Source organism: Squalius cephalus (assembly GCF_949319135.1).
Source record: "Squalius cephalus genome assembly, chromosome: 14".
Taxonomy (NCBI): domain Eukaryota; kingdom Metazoa; phylum Chordata; class Actinopteri; order Cypriniformes; family Leuciscidae; genus Squalius; species Squalius cephalus.
This window is the reverse complement of record NC_137135.1, coordinates 6,224,015-6,249,463: the sequence shown is the minus strand read 5'-3', so window position 1 is coordinate 6,249,463 and position 25,449 is coordinate 6,224,015. Positions and strand designations below refer to the sequence as shown.

Genomic DNA, 25,449 nt, shown 5'->3' with positions numbered 1-25,449 from the left:
TTCGTTTAGATACACGACTTGCATCCTGAGCTTCTATTTAGCTACGTGGAGAAGCAATTTTTGCAAATGCAATATATTCAGATGTAAGTGTGGAGTTTTCTTGTCTTGGGCTGAATGTAGGGTAGTGGCCTTTAGAAGACTGTATTATTCACTCGCAACCATGCAGGTTTGTGAAATACACACACAAGAAGAAACTCTAGTGGACTTATGTCATATAATTATTGAATTAACACGACTTTTAATAACACTGTAGAGCCATTTGAAAACTAGTCTGCAGCAATACAGTCATGTAAGATGTAATAACCAATCAATGCTGTACAGTGTTCCACATAGCTAGTGTTGCAGATCAGGGCCAAATGCTGGTTAAAAGCCACAGGCAGGATTGCACTGATGGGAAAAGAAAATTAAAATCTATCTAGAGCAAAAACTAAACATTAGTGTAGTTTTAGAATCAGTATGATAGTGTAATATTAGATGTAATTGCCTTTATATGAAATTCAGATTCCGAGTATGGATTACTATACTTGGCCTTCACCTTAAAATGAAACAAAATTCAAATTTCAGTCAATTAATGTGCCATCTTATGTCACAGCAAATATGTCTTCTGTATGTTATTTATTGAGATATTTTGAATATCTTATTTAATATCTGATATTGTAAAATTTATGAATCTTTTTTTTATTTTTATTGAATACTCAATTGGCAGCCGGCAGTGGGGAATATAAGGGACTCTGAAAAATGATCTATGACAGCGAGCTGCACAACGGAGTCATTATTAATCAACTTCCTGCTGTTAAACGGAGGAACAATGTGAATAATCATACATCTCCGTCACAGATGCCTACAAAGTGCTGCAGTAGGACTTCTCAAACAAAAAATGAGAAATTCATAGAAAGAGCCAAATGAGAATATGTTGCTCAGCTAATCCTTTACAAAAGAACAAATTAAAACTAGAGCTGTGTCTGCATATTCTTTCAAACGTGAAAGACTGGAATTAGCCTCGGAATTAGAGCTGTAATGTGTTTAATGTGCTTTGTCGGTAAAGTCCCTTACAGAAACGTATTGTGGAGCTTGTATCATTGATATACAGTACTGAATGACATGTTACTGAATCACCACATTCAAGTACCATGGTATGTGCATGAGTTATCATGGTAACACTTTACAATAAGGTTCATTAGTTAATGTATTAATTGAGCAATTCATTTGTTATAGAGTTTCACTTTTTTCAAAGACATCTAAAAAAGTGGTACAAACAAAAGCAGGTGTGTGAACACTGATGGTCTTTCTTTTATTATTGTTATTTGGTTATTGTTTTAATATCATAAAAAAAAAAAGGGACCAGGGACTAGAGTCTGTATGTGGAGCATCGGCTGCTTGATATTGCAGCAATGTTTCTGCATTGTCCCTGCTAAATAAACTAAAAATACAATAGAAAATACAGTATTAATTAATCTTTCTTAATGTTAGTTCCTAACAATACAGCTGTTCATTGTTAGTTCACAATGCATTAACTAATGTTAACAAATACAACGTTTGATTTTAATGATGTATTAGTAAATGTTGAAATTAACATTAACTAAGATTAATGAATGCTGAAGAAGTATTGCTCATTCTTAGTTCATGTTAACTAATGAACCTTACTGTAAAGTGTTACCGTTATCACATATTTTGACTAATGAATTCCCACAGTCTTATGATTGATGAATAAGAAAATCCCAGATTTCCAATGTCGTATTGAAAATCTGGGATGTTTTGTCAGTCAGGACCCAATTGTATCTACACCAGTGATAAAGAGTCTGTTCATTAAACGAGTGTCTGTTCATTGAACTGTGCAAACTGAATTAGCCCATACTGGGACAAAGCCATTTATGGCCGATACTGCGGCCAATTCAGACGATGCCAACATGGAAACCATGGACAAACCCATGTGTGGCCCATTCCTCAAGCCTATATCATGCTAAATTTGCCCCCATCATGACTGGGTGGACACCTTCTTTATGACTATAAAGTGACAGGATGAGGCACCAACCTTGGTGAGATATCACAGCCCTGCTGCATGAAGGCCCCAAGAGAGAACCACAGGCTGTTAAAAATCCCAAAGTCATTAGGCGGGTCTGGAGGGGTCTGGGGGTCTTTGGCTTCATCAGTCTCATCCAGGTGCCACTCGTAGGGGCTAAAGCGGCTCACGAGGAACAGCACCACACTGACGCCGATGTAGGCGAACACGATACACATCCAGATCTCGTATGCCAGAGGGTCCAGGAAGGAGAACACCCCCGGCTTGGACTTCTGAGGTTTCTTGATCATAATGGAGATGCCCAAACTCATGAAGGGCTTAGAAAAGTCAATGACTTCCTCACGCACAAGCGTGATTGTTAACGGTGCAACGGCTATATCTGCTCTCTGGAAAACGGGGACATGAACAAAACGTGTTAGTGCAGAACATGCGCCAGTGCAATAAACAAGCAATGCAATATTACTGTATATTTACAGATGTTAGCAAGGTATTCATTTCTCAGAAGGAAGGCTAGGATGCAAATTCACTTCAAGCTGTATACTGCAAAGGGTCATAACTCTTTCCCCGCCATTGACTGAATTTATATGGTAGGTGGCGCTGTTACGCAACTTCTGAAAGGGTAGAGAATTTCCGGATTAAAACATGGGCAAACAAAGTAGCAGATACAAGCGCTAAAAGCATTCCCTATGCACGTCATAGACATGATTTTCATGTTTTTTGTTTTATGATTTTGTTCAAAATGTGGCTTTTTTTTTTTTTAATTACCCACATTCAAGTATTGATACAAATTAATGCATGAAGCTAGAATAATTTTTTTTTTTTTTTTAAGCAAAGGCTTTGTTCTTTCTTTTGATATATTGCATTTTCAGACATTCAAAATATTCTAGGGGCCAAGTAAGTTTTGTGAAAATGATCAAAAATGCTGGCACAGGCTGGCAACTTTTTAAAAAACGCTGACGGGGAAAGAGTTAATGGAATATTCCGGTTTCAGTACAACTACTTTGGTGGCTTGTTGTTGGTTACCACTGACAAACCTCAGTTTGTAAAAACAAGAACCACAATAACAGCAATATAAAAGATAATTTAACCATCATTTTAGACCGACCCAAGTTTTTTTTTTTTTTTTTTACTTCAGCAGAATGGTATGCAACTTGGTATTTTTTCTGAAAATCAGTAGAAAAGGATAATCTTAAGATGGTCACATTTGTGATTTTCATGGACAAAAATGAAAACTGGAAAAATTCTAAAATACACAGCGATTTTTTTTTGGGTGCAATCTACAAATCAGTCACTATGGACGAAGTAGCATTTGATAATGTCTAAATATGTGTCCAATTGCAAAACTATTTCCAATTGCAAGTTATTATGTCTGAAAATACTCTTATAAGCTAACAGGGAACACTCGTCCCACATATATTTATATACAGGGCTATACAGGCATCTAGTGGCTAAACCATGGTATTACATAGGATTTTCTTTATTTCTCCCATCAGATGGCACCAATCTGCCTTCCATGAATTGGATTTTAAATATGAAATATTATATATATTTTTTTACTTAAACACTATCAATTGAGAATAATACTAACATGATTTTTTTTTTCTCATTATTGTATTATTTTATATAGAAATAAATGGTGCATAATTGAGAGGTGAATTTGAATTGTCTAGCACCATGAAATCTGCTCAAAATACAAAATATTAAAGACTAAATATTTTGAAACAAAATATAGTAGATTCATCCATTCTCCAAAACAGGGAGGCCAGGGGCGTGCTGGAGTCTATCTCGGAGTCTCAGGCCACAGTCGGGGGAAACGCGGGACAGATCGTCCAGCACAATATAGTACATTCATTTCACTGAACAAAAAAGTGATTCTTAATGCCTTCGATCTGTGTTGGGTGCTGATGGTGTGGGACACTCAATATACAATAGAAGTGTTATACAATGGAATATACAATGGATTTATACACAGATGTCTTTTTTTGTGTGTGTTAAAACAGTTTTATCAGTTTTGCTCTAAAAAGTGCATAATTTGAGCTTTTTGAGGTAGAATGAATTTTTCCTATTTTAATTCATTAAAAAATAAGCATATGTAAAACAATTATCCATCATTTTGTGACAGCTTAATTTCATTGAGTGCAATCCACTTATATTTGTAAAATGCAGGATTAATTGATCTATATTTTGGGGGGACTACATGAATATTTTTTGGCATTAACTAAAACTGGGTTTTTTGAGCAAGATGAGACTAATGTCAAGATATATAACCATTTAATATAATAATATAGCAGGATATATTTGTTATCATTTAATAGAATATATTTTCACCATTGTGCTGAAGTGTGGAGCTTTTGCTTAAGTTGAGAGCGGGTACAACAAGAATATGTTATTTGTAGCTTTACTCAACCAGGAATTACTACTTAGCATTTAGCATGCTAAACTGACGTACACGATTAAATCATGCGTAGACATATAAAAGTCTGGTAATTCCTTTTGGTGGAGTTTGCTGTATCTTTGCACGTATCATGCCAAGGTTTCTGTTTATATAATCATCACATGATTTTGGAAAAATTGGATATAATTTGCAGAGACAAATCCACAAAGAGATGTTACGGCACTACTTTCAAAACAGTGATTAGTGCGTTACTTTATAAGCACCATTTTTTGCTTTTACAAACTGAGAGAGAGGACAGATTCAATTATTTTCAGTAGGTAATCAGATGTTGTCCACACTGTGTTGAACCGGGAACATTCTATCAACATTTGGATGAATCAATCACATCTGCCACTGAACATTACATCTAGAGCTAGAAAGGCGGACATTTTGTGTTTTCTCAGACCTTGGTGTCTGGAAGGAAACCAGGAAAAGGACTTTCTCTGCCTCAGAGAAGCACATGCGAGGCATAACACAACAGGCTTTTGAGCGTGTAGCGCAGAAGTGACAGCTGAGCGTTCACTTGACTAGATAGCAAGAGTCTTGTTAATTTCTGTGACCCCTACACTGCTGTATCAGGCCACAGACAGAGCGTAATCGGAACAAGCAGGAGACTTTGTTGGAAAATCTTTTTTCGACGCTTCCCTTCTCATGCTTCACATAATGTTGCTGTGAGAGCTGCAGATATGAGGAACAGCCGCTTTCCACTTCCCATAATCCTCAGAGGCACTCTAGCACGAGCATATAATAAAAAGGCAGTGAAAGATTTGATCTCACACGTGTCCTCAGCCAGGAGGACATTAGTTATGCAATCAGGAAGTATAAGGTCACGGAAACTCTGCAGGTGAACGCTGGTTATAAAAGCCTCTACAAATATTAATATCCTTTTATCTTGTGGTTGTAGTGAATGGAACTCCGGTGTACTGTCTCAATAAATCATATAATCATTTGCATATAAATAGCTAATTAAGAGTCTACCAGAAGTGATTTATCAGTGAGGAAGAAATATGCCTCAAAACTCTCAACGTCTACGGCACGCTAGATAAATAATCGCGTGTGATCTTTCTAGCTTTGAAATTAGCTATGTATTGCACAAACTTGCGCAGGTAAATCCAATTGAGATTAAAAGCAGACCTGTTGATAAAACATGAAAGAAAGAAAAAAAAGAGATGAAATAACACTTCCATGTCAACTAATCCATTTATTTCATTTAAAAGAATCCAAGAGGATTCATTTCGTTTTTTTAATCTGCTTATGGCAAGTAAAGGAAAACAAATCCACGAACGCTGTAGCGTTTCTACATTTGCCTTATAAAAGCACAGAGCTGTCACTGTCTGAAAACTTTGAGTCAAGAGATGACAGGAGTGGATCATATGATTATAATTTGATTACATGATTATAGTATCAATCAGTGTTGGGGAAGTTATTTTAAAAGTGTAGCTTCCCAAGCTACCCATAATCTGAAGCAGTTAAAGTACAGTCAAGCTATACGCTTTTGAAAAAGTAATTCGCTACACTACAAGCCATTACGAAAAAGCTTAGCATTGATGACTATATATTGAAAGGCCATTCTGTGAGATAACCTTTGAAAGACTTGCAAAATCAGATAAATATATTTGTCAAAAGGTCAAACGTGGCTGAGAAACGTCCGTCCTGACTATCTGAGCTGAAAGGGGGCCAACTACTATGCTCAATGGTTTCTAGGTGGTGATATTTTTTCATTTTATCTCCACATTTTTTTCATTTTGAGAATAATTTGAGTATAATTTCCAACGTTAGCACATCAAAACCAGGCAATCTCTCTGGCTGATGGTAAGGAAATTGAACAGATGAGGTAGCCTAACCCTCATGCATTTTGTATATGGTCTTCATTCTTGAATGTCGGCTCGGGGAATTGGAAGTGATTTCTCTGGGTTTTCCTCCATTTATAGCAGGGGAGCGCTTTGACAAATGCAAAAATGGCGGGCTGCCTGGGCACACTCTGAAAGGTGCCTTTGAGATCCAACAGCATAGAGAGGAAATCAAAGCAGTGCATGCTGGGAAGGAGCATGTTTAAGACACAATGTCGCCACCCGCACTGTCTGGCTGCAGTTATAGTTGAATGACACCCAGACATTTCCAGTCAGTTTCCCCACGCTCTTTCCCATGAACGGAAGACAAAAAGGCAATTCACTTCTTCCAACGCCTTATTTGACAGCAATTTCTCTATATCATTTATGCAAGGTTCATGAATACAAGAGACAACTGCAGAAGGAAGGTTAGTGTTTCACTGCGAGATCCACTACTCACCCCATAGACTAGTTCACCCACCATCCCGTTCCAAGTCTTGGTCTCAGGGTCTCGGGCGCCATACTTTCCGTCCATGACTATGGACAGTCTGTACTTAATCCCAACATGTTTGGCAATCTCAGAAGCTAAATCGACACAGTAGCCCTCATACTTGTCATTGCCTTCCAGATGCATGTGGTTTTTCTTGTACATCACATATGGTGCTTCCTGTTAATCAAACACACACTCATTTATTACCATCTTTGCTTATTGCTTTCATTGTCTGGTGTCACAGGCACCAGAGCCCACCGACAGCTTATCAGTCACAGGCATGCAGGCATGCTGGGATATTCATACCCACCCATTCTCTCACACACATAATCCACCAAACTGGAACACATACAAGAGGAACGACAGAAGCAGCAGACAGGGAATTGCGGGACATTGATCCACATGTGGCCGTAGTCAGAAAGCTAATCGCCCAGCTCCTTCTAAGGCCCTCTTTACACCTGATATTAACATCTGTCTTAGGTGATCCAATCACGAGTGGTCAACTGAGACGAATTGTTGTCTACACCTGGTGTAGAGTCTAAGAGTTAAAGTCTGGATCTTGCACTCTTGGTCTTGAGATCTCAAGAAATTACATACATTCTGCCTGGTCATGATTTGGGACTTGGCTTGTGGCTGTCTGAGTTCCAGTGTTATCATTATAGGTAACAATTATATAACTCTTAAGTTGGCACGGTATCTTTTAAAGTAGCTACAGAAAAGTTGCAAGAAGTTCATGGCCTTGACTGACTATATACAGTGTTAGAAATTCACCTTTATTGTGTTTTGGTTCATTGACAATTGGCAGCCTGGTTCTTAGGTGGCTGGGTCTTGGTTTGGGTTTGTGCTTTGAGAGGTTTAGTTTTGATCTTGGTCTTGGGATCAAAACCTTTGAGATGGATGATATATCAGGTGTAAACGAGGTCTGAGACCACGAAGAGCATTGGAGACAAACAAAAGTAGGTTCGATTCTGCTTCTCTCTTTCACACGCACACACACACACACACTCACGGCCGTGGTGCAATATCCCAAGGGTCTGAGATGCATTGGCATAAGTTGAGGGTGACAGGTGAGGTAGGTGAGGTAGGTGAGGTAGGTGAGGTAGGCAAGAACGTATGAAGTGAGAAGGAATCCGATTCATGAAGTAAATGGCAGTGACTGCAGAGGAATCATAGTGTTGATTCTGTTCAAGCACGTTGCACCTATATGCGCCAGAAGCCTTTATCATTCCAACAGAAAGGACATTGAACATAGCCCTGCTAAAAAGACCAGCTTCCACCAGCATGAATTTCAGGCTGGTTTATGCTAGGTATTGCCGTTTCTTTCTAGCTGGTGGACCAGCACAGGTCGACTAGCATGGTCATTCTGGTGATGCTGGCTGACGAACTGGTTTAGCTATTTACACCAGCACACCAGCGTGTCATGCTGGGGCCCAGCATCCAAAAACACAATATATGGTCTTTTCAGTAGGGAAGCAAAAAACAAAGCCATCGTTAGAATCCAAACTTAAAAGCACTTTGTCAACATACAGATTTGAACAAAGAAAATTGTGCAAGCTGGTTTTATCCTCTCTTTCGCCCCCATTTCAAACACTGCGGCAGCGGCTTGCTTTTTTAAGCACATCATTATTACCAAACAATATGGCTTCTCGCAGAGAGAACGCATCCCATTAGAGTCAGAGACAATTAGGGTACCAGTGGGTTAGCGATGGTTTGTTTGTTCTGTGCTGAATGTATCCTCTCACCTCATCCTTTGTGTGATTGTTTTCCTCCTGAATCCCACTGATGGAATAACAGACAGCTGCTGGTTTAATTGCTCACATCCAAGTCATTTGAAAGAATGACCTTGGTTTTTGGTGAAACTAAACAATCACAAGCGATTGCTGTTTTACATGGGATGATGTTGTGAGCATTGATTTGAATTCCTCAGAGATGTGTATTCGCCTTGCCAATTGGAGGCTGATGCTAAAGCTAACGTTGTTAACAGCGGGAGATGAAGTGATACGTCAGCAATGAGCAGTCCTCTGGTCAATGTAAAGTGGATCTGTGCAAAGGCCTCATTCATGGCCTTGCTCAAATACGCTTGTACTTTGCCAGAGGCAAACCATCGAACCCTTCTTTGGTGCGGTAAGCGTTAGCTTGCTGTTCTAGCTCATGTGTCATTGACCATTTACTTGATGAGTGGAAACAAGTCTTACCTACATATGCATTGAATGTCTACTTTGATGATGTCAATGTAAAACCATCATACCTAATGCCGTTATTGTGATGTCACTGCTACGACAGGCCACTGATATATGGAAAATCAAAATGCTTTGACACCCACACGAATACAGTTGAAACACTCATGCGCCGCTTTTCCTTGCGTTCGACTGTTTCAACGTGTAATGAGTGGATGGAAAGCAACACAAAAGAAATGTACTTCTACCCGCCCAGGACAGAATGTATCAATCTAGGAGTCAACACCATGACCCTGATGGGCAGAATATGCGACACGTTTAAAACGTCATGGAGCGTGTACCATAATAGTAGTGACCACAATTGTTCGGTTTTCCACTGAGGAGGAATCGTTGGTGAACTGCTGATCCATTATATTAACAAAGCGTTCAAACTCGTTCCAGTATCCGATCTGCAAAGAGAAAACGTTCATGTTATTATCAAACAGCAGATATTTTTTACTGCACCAATGGTAAATAGCATTTACTCCCCCCCCCCCCCCCCCAGCCCATCCACAACGGCTAAGGAGCTGTTGTGGATGTGTGCTCTCATTAGATTGTGCTCATTAAAAAAGTATTAGGTCTCTGTGCTGCTGCGGTTATTGCATGGAGTTAAACAAAAAAGGCAAATTCTTGGCTGACATTTGTTAAATGGGAAAAAATATGCTTATGGTGAAATTTCCAGGGATGCAGAAGCTGGAAGTTACTCTTGGATGTAATTCTCTTCAGCTAAAACTCAACTGGGTTTTGCTTGCCGCATTCTGTTATCAAAAGGTGCAGTGCGTTTTCTCTTTGTTATATGCTTGAGTTGTTTAGTGGTTGAGTGGCATGTGTCAGAACCGTTAGCATAGCACTAGCCACTAGGGCATCACCGAGGTGACACTGCACAGGGGTCCAACACAGTCTTGTACATCACTTCTGACAGTCACTGTCAATGTACGTCTCTTTACCGACCATGACCCCATCTAACCTTGGGCTAAACCACTCTTTTTCACAGAGATTGTTCCTGTGTTTTATAAAGGGCTGTTGCTATTAGCTCACAAGAAAGCTAATGAATACTGGTTATGTTGATTCAAGCTGCTGTAGGTCATTGGTTTGGTAAACTATTTTGTTTGGGAATAGTGGCCTTAAAGGAATAGTTCACCCAACAATTTTAATTATCCAATAATTTACTCACCCTCAATCCATCCTAGGTGTATAAGACTTTCTTCATTCAGCCAAACACAATCGGAGTTATATTAAATAATATCTTGGCTGAATATCTTAGCGTTTTAGTGATTGTAAAGCGAGAGGTCTTGGCTCGCTTTCGAGGCTTCAGCCTATATAATCCATTAAATAAATCTATGCTGGATGGAGGCTCTTTCTGGAGCTTCAAAAACTCAGGCACTATTCAAAGCCTCGAAAGCAAGCCAAGACCTCTCGCTTTACAATCACTAAAACGCTGTCGTTTTGTCAGTACATCGCGATCTCACAAAGTTCTATTATAATCAATGAAGCCGCCAACAATTGACCATAAACCTCCTACTTACATTGTGTCAAGTGTTGTCAAAAGTACCGATTTCGGTACCAAGTCAATGTTAAAAATGTGACGATTCCAGCATTCCCCCACAGTATTTTGAGCGCTGTTGAATGGATTATTTAACGCATCTGATTGGCCATTGTCTTCATGCGCTCAAAATATATGTCTGTGATTGGCCATTGTGTTTACGAGCTTAACATATATTTCTCTGATTGGCTACAATGATATGCTTCACACACGGGAGCGTTTGAAAGCAGGCGTCTATCAGTGGATATATTTGGGATCTGCTGATAGACAGTGTGTATCTGTGTAAGCGCTCGGTGAAGAGCGTCAAAGACAACATGTTTTTAAAGCGTTGATCATTGAAGCCGACTTGGTAGCGAAGTCGGTTCTTTTGACAAGACTAATTGTGTCTACACTTTTTTTGTTAATGAGAGGTTTCAAAGGCCAGCATAACTCAGCGCTGAATAAAAATCACATTTTGAGCGGTGAGTGGATTCTGACTAACTTAAACACCTCTGATTGGTCATTGCGTTTAAGAGATCAACAACTATGTCTGTGAGTGGCTACATTGCTCACCGCTGCAAAAACACATTGTAAATAGATACGTTTGACATTCTTCAGAGCACTAACACAAATATGCACTGGATTATTACATGCACATTATTAAAGTATCAACTGAGGGTGCTCTTGATTGTGATTGAGGGTGAACCGGGCCTGGATGGATGGATGCGCTTTTTGGAGCTTCAAAAACTCGGGCGCTATTCGATGCCATTGCAAAACTAGGAAAAATGATATTATTTAATATAACTCTGATTGTGTTCGGCTGAAAGAAGAAAGTCATATACACCTAGGATGGCTTGAGGGGGAGTAAATTATGGAATAATTTTCATTTTTGGGTGAACTATCCCTTTAAATACCCCATGCAGTGGTTTGATGAACTGTTTTTTATGTATTTCTTGTTGAAACTGGAAGTTAGGACATATTGGAGGGCTTGTCCAAGCAACTTCTTTTGCAACCAGCTAAGGCAAGACACCACAGGCAAAAAGTAGCACTTTCATGCACCAAATTTATATTCTGAAGGTTTTTACAGATTTGTTCTTGATTTATATACCATTTTATTCCTAATGGTGAAAATGTGTGTGATTTATGGAGTGATAAAAAGAGATATCCAAAATCAATGAACTCTAATATGTAAACAAAATGATTATTATTATTTATTTTTTTATTTTTTTAGATTGCTTTATCCAATGTTTAGGTTTCTGTTCTGGAAATATATGCATATTAGAGCATTTTTGCACATCAAAATGTATAATTTCTGAAAACTTTTTATACAGAATGTAATGTCTTAATGTACTATGGTGTACAGCATAAACTACTGTAGGGAAGTATGGTGAAATCTATTTATATGTGATGTCTAGCCTTAATGTTGTGAAGATAAAATCAAACATGAGTGTCAAGTTCAACATGCTATTTTTAGTTAGTTTGTAGCATGGAGTGCAAGTCATTAATATTTTTGGTCTATTTTCTCTGACTTTATTTCTATGTATGTCAAAAGTTTATTTGGTCAGACTTTAGGAGTAAACTAGCATATAGATAACCTCAAACCTAAGAAACAGAAGCCATTTTTGGAGGGCAATATTGGTAACGAATCTGTTTCCCTTCCTAGATAAGACAGTTGTTGTAGTGTGCAGCTTTTTCCCTTTTACAACTATAATGCTATTTATCATAAAAAAATCAATTCGAGTGAATGGAAGTCTTGAAATGGACCATGGTTTGAGTTCTTACACTGATCTCAGTGAGCTTACACAGCAAATGGACTGCTGACTTACCTTTCTTGGTCCCCCTGATTTCATTTCATAAACATCAATAGTATAGTTTGATCTGCGACCAAAGCTGTCAAACTGGATATTGCCGGTCATCCCTGGCACCTGGACCTGCCAACAACAACAACAACAATAGGGTCATTCCTACAGTTTGGAGGATTTAATGTCCCCATGAAACAATACTGCATATTTTACATCAACTGTTAGTCAACTTTCATTTTTCAAAGGTCAAACAGCCACAAAACTCCTCCCCTCATTTATCTGATGGGGCGTTCGCAACTTTGCAATGATTCCTGGGTAGGTAACTCGTGGAGAGGGTGCGAAAGTGCGGGCTTCGCCGAAGACCGCATCGAGAGCACAAAGGCGGCGCTCGTGAGCACACTTCTGAGTGCTGAAATGCCGAATGGGATACCCTGCGGACCCGTACACTTGGCGAGCACGCGTAATTTAAGGCCACGAGACCGCGAGTCCACATGAAGTGTGCCATTTGGGATCCAGCCTTAGTTGAGTCAAGTTGAATTGTGGGATATAGAGCAGCTTGAAGTGTACATCAGAGCAGACTTGCTCCCTCAGTCAAAATCGAGGGGACGAGGGTCTGTCCATATAAACTTCCCTCGTCCACTTCACGAAGTGGAACACACTTCAAAATGGCGGCAGGGATTGCTTAGGGAAGTTCGCGAGTGCATGTCTAAAAGTGGAATGGAACGCAGCCCATGAGCAAAGCAAGGACCAGTCTGTTACACTTATTCAATTGTGTTTATTCTTAGTTTAGTTTTCATGGACTTTTAGTTTGTTTTCATTAGTCACATGTGTTCCTTTGTTTGAGTTTCCCGCCACTCATCAGTTCCCATGGAAACTAATCATCATCACAGAATCACCACGGGTATTTAAGTTCCTCGCCTTCACTCAGTGTTTGTCCGGTCTGGTTAGAGTTTATGTATGTATTATCTGTTGGACTGTTATTAAACTCTGCATTTGTACTTTTTTCCCCTGATCATCACCTGTCTGTCTGCACCTGCCTAACACAGTCATCGTTTTTTCTCTATTTTCCTCATTTTTAGAAGACTTATTGCGTGATATTGCATAAAACATAACATGTCTGCCCTGTTGTATCAATTTATACTGGACATGAAAATTGTTGTTAATATTTTCAAAAAATATTATATAACTCTTCTACTTGCATGTTGTTCTAGCTAATAATGGGCTTCATAAGCTTTAAACATCCACCCTGTCAAGTAAAAATGTCATGTAACAGCAGAGCCGGACAGTAACTGAGTACATTTACTTCTGTACAGTACTTAAGTACAATTTTTAGGGATCTGTACTTTACTCGAGTATCATTTTTGGGGAGTACTCATGACTTTACTCAAGTACATTTGAGAGGCAAATATTGTACTCTTTACTCCACTACATTTCTATCCATAACTGTGAGTACCCGTTACTTCTTCTAAAAAAAAAAAAAAAGGAAAAAAGAAACATCTCGGAAACCCTCTCAAATGTGATTGGATTGTGCAGGCGCCACTGATTGGGACAGCCTATCAGCAATCACTTTCAGCTTTCCGCCAAAGTCAACTCCATGGTCAGATTTAGATAAGAGAAGAAACCATGGACGAAACAATGGATGAAGGCGCAGCAGGTCCATTCTGGGAGCGATATTTTTTTCCCCAGGATGGTAGGGGAAGACTCATGAATATTCATTAGGGAAGTCATCCCTGATTGGTCTTAACCCCAGTGACGGGTAGGTTTAGGGGCAGGGTTATGGAGGTCATAAGACCCCAAGTGACGGGTAGGTTTAGGGGTGGGGTTAGGGGTAGGTCATCAGACCAATCAGGGATGACTTCCTTAATGCATATTCATGAGTCTTCCCCTACCATCCTGGGGAAAAAAATATTGCATCCCGGGAATGTGCCAAGCCGTGGCCCCACCTCGCCAGACTATTTCAATTTTCTGAACAAGTTAATGATAGTTTTCGCTTCGAGTGTTTGCTGTGTTTACCAATGTAAGCACTGTGGCAGTAGTAATGCAATATTTAGAAAATGTACTCTTGTACTCTTGATACTCAAGTACTTTTAAAAACAAGTACTTTAGTACTTTTACTTAAGTAGACATCTGACTGTAGTACTTTTACTTGTACTTGAGTAAAATTTAGCAAGGGGTATCTGTACTTTTACTCAAGTAATGTAGCTGTGTACTCTGTCCGCCTCTGTGTAACAGGGTGGACGGACTCCACAGAATTTAAATGTGAAATCTGAAATATTTGGTCAGGATTATTTGGTTATACTAGCCTGAGTTTGACCAGTGTGTTTTCATGACAGACAGTCCAAAATCCACCACACTGTAGGAATGACCCAAAAATAAAGAAACCCGTAAAATAACAATTCTGCTTTGAATCGTAAGAATACATTTGAATGTGTTGTAGTATCACGACTGAATCATACGGAGACATGACTCTGACCATCTGAATTAAACATTGACAGATTACAAATAGTTATTGTCCTTTTCGTAAAAGCTGAAAGACTCAAAGAATCTTGAAAGCGTACCATTTTGAGAGCTCGCTCGATGTCGATTCCTTGGCTCCAGGGGACGGCAGGGTTGGCCAGGCAGTCTCCAGCACTGCCCCGTCGGGACACGTCCACTCGCTGGCGGCGCAGGTACCGGAACGCCTCCGCGATCACCAGGATGGCGTCGTAAGACAGCGCTGAAGTGTACTGTACACAACAACCGGTAAGCACCTCACATTAACAGTTATTTGTTAGAGTGCTTTAAAATAAGCAAACACATTATCGGTAAGTAAACACTTTGAAGAGGGTTAAAATAGGCTGCCCTCTTCCAGGTCCACATGTTGATGTACATAATGAAGGATAATTGCGATGCATTACTGCATGTAATCATAGTAGGCAAAGGGGTGTAGCTTGCACATTGTTTCTTGCTATGTAAAGAGTGTTAACCAGGTTTCTAATTACAGAGATATGTAAAATGTTTAGTTATGTGAGACTCTACAGGGTTTTGCTGCTATTGTTGTGCAACCTGTAATTACATCCCATTTCAACCAAGAAAAGAGAACAAGCTGGCATCTGCTCATTTGCTGTGAGCTACACTGTTGTATTGTTTTGTATCTCTTCAAAGCGACAATACTGTAGCAAGAAATTTTGCGACTAAAATGAATGCAATATAACAAAAGTAACATCAAAGGAGACATACATTGCACATTTACATTCTCAATTCAAAATGCCTTCTGATGCCTTCATTAAAATACTGTCTTGGAAAAGACTTTTCACACTAGTAAAGTGTGTGTGGCTGCATGTGCACATTTCAACAGTACGTTTTGAAAGATATTCATAATTTATGTTATAATTCATTATATATTTTCATAAATAATTGTAACTCTTAAAATGCATTATAATATTTGCAGATTCATTGTTACTTCTGAAATTGGTTGTTTGTCATGTGTTGTAATGCATTATACTAAAGGCGTAACATAAGTATTATAATGTATTATAACTGTGGTTACAATTATTCATGAGATCATACAATGCATTATAAGGTGCATAACAAGGCATAAGAGAAAAATATTTTTTATAATGCATTATATATAAAGGCTTTAAGTAAAGTGTTACAGAATAAATCAAAATGTAATAATAATAAAAATAAAATGACCCATTGAGGTGAAATGTACTTAATTTTCATAAATATAATGTCACAATGCAAAATATAGTAGTGGTCCCCTAAGAAAGCTTCATTTTATTTATGGAAAATATAATCTTTCACTTTTTGGGTGACTTTTCTTTATAACATTCAGGTGTGTTCTTTGCCAGCTCACTGGTTCGATGAAAGCACAGTCACTTCTTACTCAGCCATCCATAATAAAACCTTAATTAAATGGCATTTGAAATCTATTCATCTCATGATCATTGTTTAATTAGATGTAAATTGAGCCCCAGCTTTAATAGAACCTCGGGCTGAATGTCAATATATCGACTGATGCAAGAAGGGAAAAATTCAAGAAAACAGTCAAAGAAAGAGAAAGTCAAAGATCAGAAGAAGAAGAAGAAACTAAATCAATGATTTTATGTTGTTTTAAAAAAAAAAAAAAAGTACTTTCAGACCTTCAGAGGTGTGTTTCTAGCTTCAGGAAACTCTCTTTCATCTAGACGGTCCCATCTCTGGAGAAACTGCTGTACCACTGAGTTTTCAGGATTGATTATCTGGAAGCCGCTAATGTTTGCTCCGCCGAGAAACACCTTGTCCAGACTGATGTTGGTGAAGCCCTGTGGAAAGAGATGAAGGAAATAAAAAAGAAAGTTAGGATATATATAACAAACATCATGTTTTTGTAGAGATTGAAGGTCTCATGTGTATAGAGTGAATGTACAGTAAGTGGTCAAATCTCTGGATTAGCAACTTGATGTTTCTGGTTCAAAACCCAAAAGGGGAAAAGCGTAATATGGCCAATCACTGGGGTTTCTTGAGTATAAACAGGTATTACCTCACTGCATATTATAATAAGAAAACCATAAAACAAGAAGTAGTTTCCCATTGTGACCCCCATATGTGCGTCAAGGTAAGTGAGTATCAGATCATTTATGACATGTCAAGTTATTTCAAGGTTGCCCACAAAAACTGATATTCATGATTCAAAGTGATTACTTCAAAAAATTGAAATGGAGAATAATGTTTTAAAATAATTACTGAGAAGTGTAAATGCACTTGCATCTAAGGTACGTTGAAAAATATGTGTCCTTGTTACATATGTTACATTTACTTACCATAGTAATTACAGTAAATTATGCATAATTACATGCAACTAACCCTCAACCAAATCCTAATCCTACCCTAACCCTATAGTAAGTACATGTTGTTAATTAATATTACTCCGTAATTAAATGTATAATTACACTGTAACAATGACACCTCAAAATAAAGTCTAACCAAAAAGATAATATATTTTACTTGATTATTACACCTTTTTTTTTTTTTTTGCATCCAACAAAATGTTTTTTTACAATAAAAAAAAATAAAAAATCATGCTTTGCACTAGATGTTTAATAAAGTATCTTTTCATTTTCTTGAACATTCTTATTTGCCAATGAACTTCCATTATTTCTCTCTTGTTTAGTTAGTGTGTGAAGGTGCTGAAACTCACCAGATTGGCAATAACGTAATGGTAACCCCGACTGTTCTTTCCGAGTGTCACAACCTACAGGAAAGAGAATCAATAACAGTTTACAATCCATGTAAGAAGAGCGCAGGGGCTGTACATCGTCCCTCAGGTGAGCTTCTCTCTCCATTTACTCTGTCTTAAGTGACAAAGACACTCCACAATGATGGATGTTTCCACATGAAGCGACTGGCAGTCTCTGACGTGCTTCCTACTGTACGCTGGCCAACGGGAATAACACATGGACAAATCTCAACATAACTCTGCCCTCCTGGGCGTCTCTGATGCCTCTCTGGCCCTGCAACCTTCACCTCAGACCTCGGGTCTTAGTGGCCTTTAGTGAAGCGTGCAGACAGTGTTCACTTCAGGCAGGAGCGCAACTGCACATCAGCTGAGGGGTGTGCAAGATCAGTGTTGGGGAATTTTGGGGTTTAAATATCATTTAGTCTGAAGCAATATTCTCATCAGTGTTCTATCAGCTTTTACATACTTAAATCTGCATGTTTGTGATATTTTCTATTTCTGTTATTTACCTTTATAAAGGCCGATTTTTATTTTTACTTTATTAAATGTATGCATATTTCATGTCAAATTCTTACATTTGATCAATAAATTCAGTTATAATAATAAAACGGGGCTGATATCAATCAAACTAAATAATTTACACTGCAAAATTGCAACTGCAATAAATAGCCAAATGTTATGAGATTAATGTTTTAAATAAAGATTCGAATATACAAGAAAAAAAAAATGCAATGATAGTTTTAAACATGAAACTAAACCACCAATAGGTGGCGGCAAGTGAAATTACATATTTAAAAAAAAAATCCCAGTGAAAATAATTTCTTAATGCCTTACAATAGCTTGAATGTAACTCTACACCCTTGCTTCATTTATTATACGAGGATGCATGAATATGCAAATTGCCCCCCGCCTCCACTCACTCACAGCAGCTCGATAGAAAACAGGGCAGTTTTTAAACCTCGTTTCTGAGAAAGTTCAATTGAATTAATGCAAATTGAAAAGACTTTATTACCCTTTTCCTATGCGTGGAAAATGTAGCACAAGAGAAGTATGCCTGCTTGCGCACACTGGTCCATTCTGACAGCAGCAACACTGCAAATTCAGAACATGCTATGAAATGGAAATAATATCACAGAGTTCCTGAGCAGAAGATCATGAAGGAAAGAGCAGAGAACAAGTGAGCAATAACACTATTCTAGACAGAAACACTTGTTCAGCCAAAAATGAAACTCTTGTCACCATTTATTAACTCTCATGTCTTCAAAAATGAGATGTTGTGCAGAACACCAGTAGACAGTGACTAGGCGCTGTCAAGCCCAAAAAAGAATGAAAAGAAACATAGCAGTAGTTTCCATGACTCATGCATTACATGTTTTCTGCAGGAAAACAGAACAAAATTTCAGTTGTTAAAAAATATTCTAGTTATCAAAGGCCCTGCTTCCACCTGCTATTAAGATGCGTTTTGGTCGATCGGATCACAAGTAGACAAGGGAGACACATTCCCATTTACTTAATCCATCTCGTTTGTCCACTTTCATCCACTTCTGTCCTGATTTCCTCGAGGGGAGGGTCTATGGGAAAGGTAAATGTATGTGTTTTTTCAGATCTTTCATTCTAATGGACGAAATCAGCTGACGCAATTTACACACGGAGAATGGGAATACACACGGAATACACACGGAGAGAAGAATCTCTGTTTCTGCTCTGACAGCCGCAAGACCAGCCGAACGCTGTGAGCGTATGCTAGAAATCAGGGAAGGTGAGAGAACATTGTGTTTGGTACGCTTCTCATCTTCAAACCAAACTTGGGTCTCCAGCTGATAAAGTTTAAATCCTGTCTGGCTAGAGCTCTTCCCATAATGCTTACTCATTAGGTCAGTAGACGGAGAGCAGACGGTCTTCTTTGTCTGTTCGAACACATTCACAAGAGTGTTTACATTACGAAAGCAATCCGGTCGAATGAGTTTTCAACTACCTCTGGAAGTGGTGGAAACTGGACAAGCTCAAAACCCTTTAGACCGCATTTACACCAGTAGTTGGTGTCGTCCACTTGTGATCCGATCGACCATAACTCATCTTAATACAGGTGTAAACAGGGCCAAACCATTGATTGGTAACAACACACATGAGAACCAATGCCATTTGGCTACTCAAACCTGGCATGACGCATGTTCAAGTTTTAATCTAACACAAATCTCTTACATGGCTTCAGGTTACAGGGAATACAGCACAGTCATACTCATGGTCCTTTTAAGGACCCTTTTTGTCCTTTAAACTAAATGCTTTCTTCTTTGGGGAATATTCTACAGCATAAACAGTATATGTGTCTGTTTGTGTTGTGTCTTCATTAGAGAAACCCTCCTATGGATTTGGAACAACATAATTGTGTGTTGATAATGACAGAATTCTCAGTGTTGGGTGAACCTTCAACGATTCCCCAAAACCTCATAGACTGCGATATAATGATGCAGCCGTAGCTTTTGCCGTAATGCCCTTGACTCTTGGCTCCACTGAAGGTTTCTGGAGCCAGTAAGGTCATCAGTCCTGTCCCACAAACAAATACAGCCACGGGCTCCTCACACCTGAGCGAGAGCTGGCGGAAGAACAGAGATCTCCATGAACTTCACCGCCTGCGAGCCAGCAGGACGACTCTACAACCTTGATGGGGAAACAGCCAGAGCCTAATGACACGAATCCATTCACAGGGTCCAGGCCAAGACCTGATGCAGAGCACCACAGCTAACAGAGCACATCAAGGAGTTTACATGTGGACTGCACCAGTCCTTTAACTTCAAATAACCAGGGATATTCCTTTAACAGGGATTTTGCTGTATTCTACCTTTCCTTTAGTGTGTAATATAATAGTTTGTGATCTGCAAAGTTACGAATTTCAAGCCAAAGGGAGTGAATATCTTCAACAGAAAACAACTGCCTGAAACAAGCTTGTTTGTTGTCTTGCCATTAGGGCTGAACTATTAATCGCACTTTACATGTAATCGCACTTAAATCGAGATGGCTTATGAAGGCTTAAAAAGGCTGCGATTATTTTTATATGCGGCGGGGCATATTTATCGTGTTTGCATGAGACGCCCTCTGGCGTTCAGATGGAGCAGTATTTACTACCGATCAGCCGCACTCCACTGACAAGCTGCGCATAAGATAATCGCAGCCTTTGCCAAATTGCGTGTGGTTTTATTGCGATTAATCGTTCAGCCCTACTTGCCATTATTTCTGTGAGTTTGCTTCATCAACATGTTACACATTTGCATAATGCCCATCTACTAGCTGCTTTGACCTGTCCTCAAAGAACAGTTGGTTAAAGCTGGGGTAAACGACATTTGAAAAACGCTGCTTGGAAGTTAGTTCTGCTATGATAAACAGACATCATCCACTCTTGGATTGTGTGCGTAACGGAGGCCAGCTAGTGAGAGTCGCGCTGACGACTGCTAGAGAATGCGGTGTTTAGCATCATTGTTAGTGCACTCGACTCGAATGCAGGGGGACTGGGGTTCGAGATCGACTCGGAGCAGGGCGGTTAGGATTGGAGGGTGAGTTTTGGAGGTGGAGCAATGAAGAGAAGGTGTGTTTGTTAGGGTTGATTTAAAATGTCAACAATGTTCAACAGCGTTTTTGAAATGATTTTGCTATGTTGAAGAGATGCAATATTTTTTCCACTACAAGGACAAAAATTAGTTCGGACTTTCAATAGCGACGGCATAGTCGTTGCCATAGATATCATACTGTTTACAGCTGCTCATGAAGCCTCGGGTTATGGTAAGGGCGTTACATCTTCAACACACGCTTTAAGTGGTGACGAATATTGACTTGGCCAGCCGGCCAATCAGAGTGGGAGTTTCGGAAAGGTGGGCAGCGTCCAAAATCACATACTATCTAGAGTAGGAACTTTGCGATTGCTAAAAAAGTATGAGTGTTTGTAGTATGAATACGGACGTACTACATTCACCATGTTGTCATTATCATGTGATCTACCAGTGTCAGTTGCATCACTTCACTGCCATTCTTAAATCCTCTTTACGTGGCCTCATGGGATAGTAAATCGAAAGCACACTACAGAATCTCACTGGAAGTAGTAGGTCATCGGGGTACTTTTTGTCTCCTCTACTCATAGTACTCTGAATTTGGACATACTTTTTTCGCCTGCTATATAGTAGGGAAGTATGCAATTTCTGATGCAGCCATGGGCTTTAGGAACTAAAACTGATACACACTAGCTGTGTTCGAATTTACACACTTATGCACTTTTCTATTGTGTTTTGTAGTATAAATAGTGCAAGTAGTGTGTTCACACTAAGGCAGCGTGTCCACCAAAGCACTGTTAGCCAGCTGAAAACACTAGACGCTCTGCTGAAAACGCCTAGCTGTGAGCGCTTGAGAGCGTTTTGGCAGCGCAGTGTTTTTTTACAGTTGAGACGCTTTGTTTGCTATGATACAGAATATCCGTGGAAGTGTTACTAGTATCTCATTTCACAGATAGTTTGTCTCTGTATTGTTTCTAAATAAAAATGTAGATACGATGTAAAGTATTTGCTCTGGCTCTTGTTTTAAATTATTTTGTTCTGTTATTATGCTTCTTGTTGTCATCTGTTGACATTGTAAGCAGAATGCGACGGTTGGTCGGTGTGGTACTTGTCCCGCCCCTCCTCTACTGTGATTGGACGGCTGGGTGAACAGTGACAGTGATGAATGCTGCGTTTTACTTAAAGTTGAACATTCTTCAACTCTCGTCGACCGATAAAAAACGCAGAGCGATCAGCGCTTAAGGGTGAAATAAATGTTCAGCGCCTCGTTACGCTCCTGGCGTTTTAAAAACGTGGCGCTCCCATTGAAAACAATTGGAAAAATACACCAGCCGCGCCAGACAGAGGAATCGAAGGAAAGCTTATTTGTACATTGGAAAATTCTTAATCACTCGAGCGTTACTTCACAGCGTCATCAGCTGCACTAGTGTACAGTACATCTTATGTTTCAGGCAGAGAATGAAAAATGAATGAGCTGCTGCAGTAATGTGCAGAATGAGAAAAATAATGTTCATGAAAATAATAATATGAACTTGTAAATGAACATAATACTGCATATGAGCACTTTAAATGATAATATTCAACAGCTATAATATTTCACAGTAGCAGATTACTGAAATCCCAGCGTGTAACATAGACGCTGAAGGTGGGCTGATTTCTGAGAGGCATTATGGGGCTGGATTACAGTTAATGTGAAGTAAATACCCGAAGATTCCTCGCTCACTTTGTAATATTCCTCCCCCGGCTGACACATCGATCCCACCTCTAGCACTGTCACCTTTGTCTTGGCCAGCTAGAGAGAGATTTGGTGTCCTTGAGGGAAGTTTTCACCCTCCCGCCGTGATGGGCAAAGACAGACCGGAGTGACCCAGCGCTCGCCCACAGGCAGAACCTATTACTCACATGGGTCTGACAGAGAGAGAGAGAGAGAGAGAGCCCAGTGCATGGGCAGAAATGAAAGCAATTGCAAAGCATTCAGTCCAGAGGTTCAATAAAAGCAGACTTCAGACTGCTGGGTCATTACAGCTCAGGCGTGACCTTTAGCTAAAACACGCAGAGCTGGGTTTAGGACTCATGCGCCATAAACAGTTTGACTGTTTTAGGAAAATGATGTTAAATGGCATTGCAGAGATTATATAATTGCTCTTCCCTGCAGTGAGCGCTTAGGGTTTCATTTCTTGGGGGTTGATGAAGAAAATTATATTGGATATTACCATGGAAGAAAACAAAATGAATGAGAAAAAAAAAAAATAACTAGATTTGCATTTCCTAGAGGAAATATCAGCACTTGCAAATGAGCAGTGTGAAGATTTTAGGTAAAATAATACAAAAATATAGCAATAGATGTAGAAATGGAGAGAAAGAAATATGAAATGCCAAAGGAATGGCTAAATATATGTAAGAAAGAAAAAAAAACATTCACGATAACTCAATATGTAAATCAGTTTAAAAAAAAGACCAACCACAATCTTGTATACAAATATTCCAATGACATCATCAGTGTTGGTTAGAAAGGTTTTCTTTCTTTCTTTCTTTCTTTCTTTCTTTCTTTCTTTCTTTCTTTCTTTCTTTCTTTCTTTCTTTCTTTCTTTCTTTCTTTCTTTCTTTCTTTCTTTCTTTCTTTCTTTGCCTAAAAAATGGGTTTAAAAACACCATGTTCACATGTCAAATAAGTTTGCTCTTTTGACTATGGGCCAGATATGGGCCAGTGCAAACCCTCTTATGGCATTTAAACTACAATAACTACTGTCAGGATTTACTGTAAAATTAGCACCGAACGTGTGGACGGGGTTATTTTTGCGGCTTGCAAAAATTCTCCTATTCATATGCATTTGTAGGAGTTTCCCTTTCAAATTTATGGGAGGAGAGAATTTAAATGAATCATGCAAGGTGATTTACTAAGGTTTATTCACACCATTATTTACCGCCCAAAAAAGCATGTCTTAAACCAGACGCAAATTGGTAGATTGCGTTGGTCATTATGGAAATGATCCGCTGTGTCTGTCTTCTTTAATGTGTGTGTCGTCAGTAGATCATGAGCAGAACTTTCCTCTCCCATCTGTGCTTTTATAGGATTGGGCTCTCACACTAATTTGCCCTGTTTAGTAAATCTGGCTCTATGTGTTACATTAGTCCAGAATGGTATGGAAAGACGTTTATGATACCAAACTTTGACCAGAATTTTTTTTATATTGATTTATTTATCTGTTTGATGTCACAGTATATACAGGTGCTGGTCATAAAATTAGAATATCATCAAAAAGTTGATTTATTTCAGTAATTCCGTTAAAAAAGTGAAACTTGTATATTATATAGACTCATTACATGCAAAGTGAGATATTTCAAGCCTTTATTTGTTATAATTTTGATGATTATGGCTTACAGCTTATGAAAACCACAAAATCAAAATCTCAGAAAATTAGAATATTACATGAAATCACACAGTAATTACACAGTGATACCATGGTCATTGAACCAGGTTTTGGTTATTTTGGCAGTGTGGGCCGGTGCAAATCCTGCTGGAAAATGAAGGAAGCATGAAGTGCTCTGGAAATGTCCTGGTAGACGGCTGCGTTGAGTGGACAGCACAGTGGCCCAACACCAGCTGATGACATGGCTCCCCAAACCAACACAGACTGTGGAAACTTCACACTGGACTTCAAGCATCTTGGATTGCGTGCCTCTCCATTCTTCCTCCAGACTCTGGGACCTTGGTTTCCAAATGAGATGCAAAATTTGCTCTCATCAGAAAAGAGGACTTTGGTCCACTGTGCTTTATTAAATCCAGAGTCAACGCAGGCGTCTACCAGGACATTTTCAGAGCACTTCATGCTTCCTTCATTTTCCAGCAGGATTTGCACCTGCCCACACTGCCAAAATAACCAAAACCTGGTTCAATGACCATGGTATCACTGTGTAATTACTGTGTGATTTCATGTAATATTCTAATTTTCTGAGATTTTGATTTTGTGGTTTTCACAAGCTGTAAGCCATAATCATCAAAATTATAACAAATAAAGGCTTGAGATATCTCACTTTGCATGTAATGAGTCTATATAATATACAAGTTTCACTTTTTTAACGGAATTACTGAAATAAATCAACTTTTTGATGATATTCTAATTTTATGACCAGCACCTGTATATATATATATATATGTGTGTATATATGTATGTATATATATATATAAAAGTATGTTTATTTAAAAAAAATGACACACCTAAGGCTGCAAAACAAAGACTGAATGCAGTCCGTATGTTATGCAGTTTGTAAAATTAATTACAGAACGTTATGGAGAAGAATAAAAAAAAGACTGAGGTTGTTCAATGCAGTGTTCATCAGCACTGTAACTAAAAGGAAGCGGGTATAAATGCGAGTCTTGTCTCATCTTACCCACA

General features: G+C 38.9%; 1 protein-coding gene across 3 annotated transcripts in view; it reads right to left on the bottom strand.

Annotated features, from left to right (window-relative positions):
- Positions 1–25,449, bottom strand: part of gria3b (glutamate receptor, ionotropic, AMPA 3b) — a 144,136-nt gene that overhangs the window by 35,612 nt on the left and 83,075 nt on the right. For all 3 annotated transcript variants that reach the window (XR_013823466.1, XM_079892301.1, XM_079892302.1), the window contains exons 5-11: positions 17,475–17,528; positions 16,438–16,599; positions 14,872–15,039; positions 12,338–12,442; positions 9,292–9,399; positions 6,744–6,950; positions 2,033–2,406 (exon numbers count right to left, since the gene is read on the bottom strand). Coding sequence is in view for 2 of the 3 variants with exons in the window: in XM_079892301.1 (XP_079748427.1) it covers positions 2,033–2,406; positions 6,744–6,950; positions 9,292–9,399; positions 12,338–12,442; positions 14,872–15,039; positions 16,438–16,599; positions 17,475–17,528 (1,178 nt within the window). In the remaining variant the exon portion in view is untranslated. The remainder of the gene's footprint in view (positions 1–2,032; positions 2,407–6,743; positions 6,951–9,291; positions 9,400–12,337; positions 12,443–14,871; positions 15,040–16,437; positions 16,600–17,474; positions 17,529–25,449) is intronic.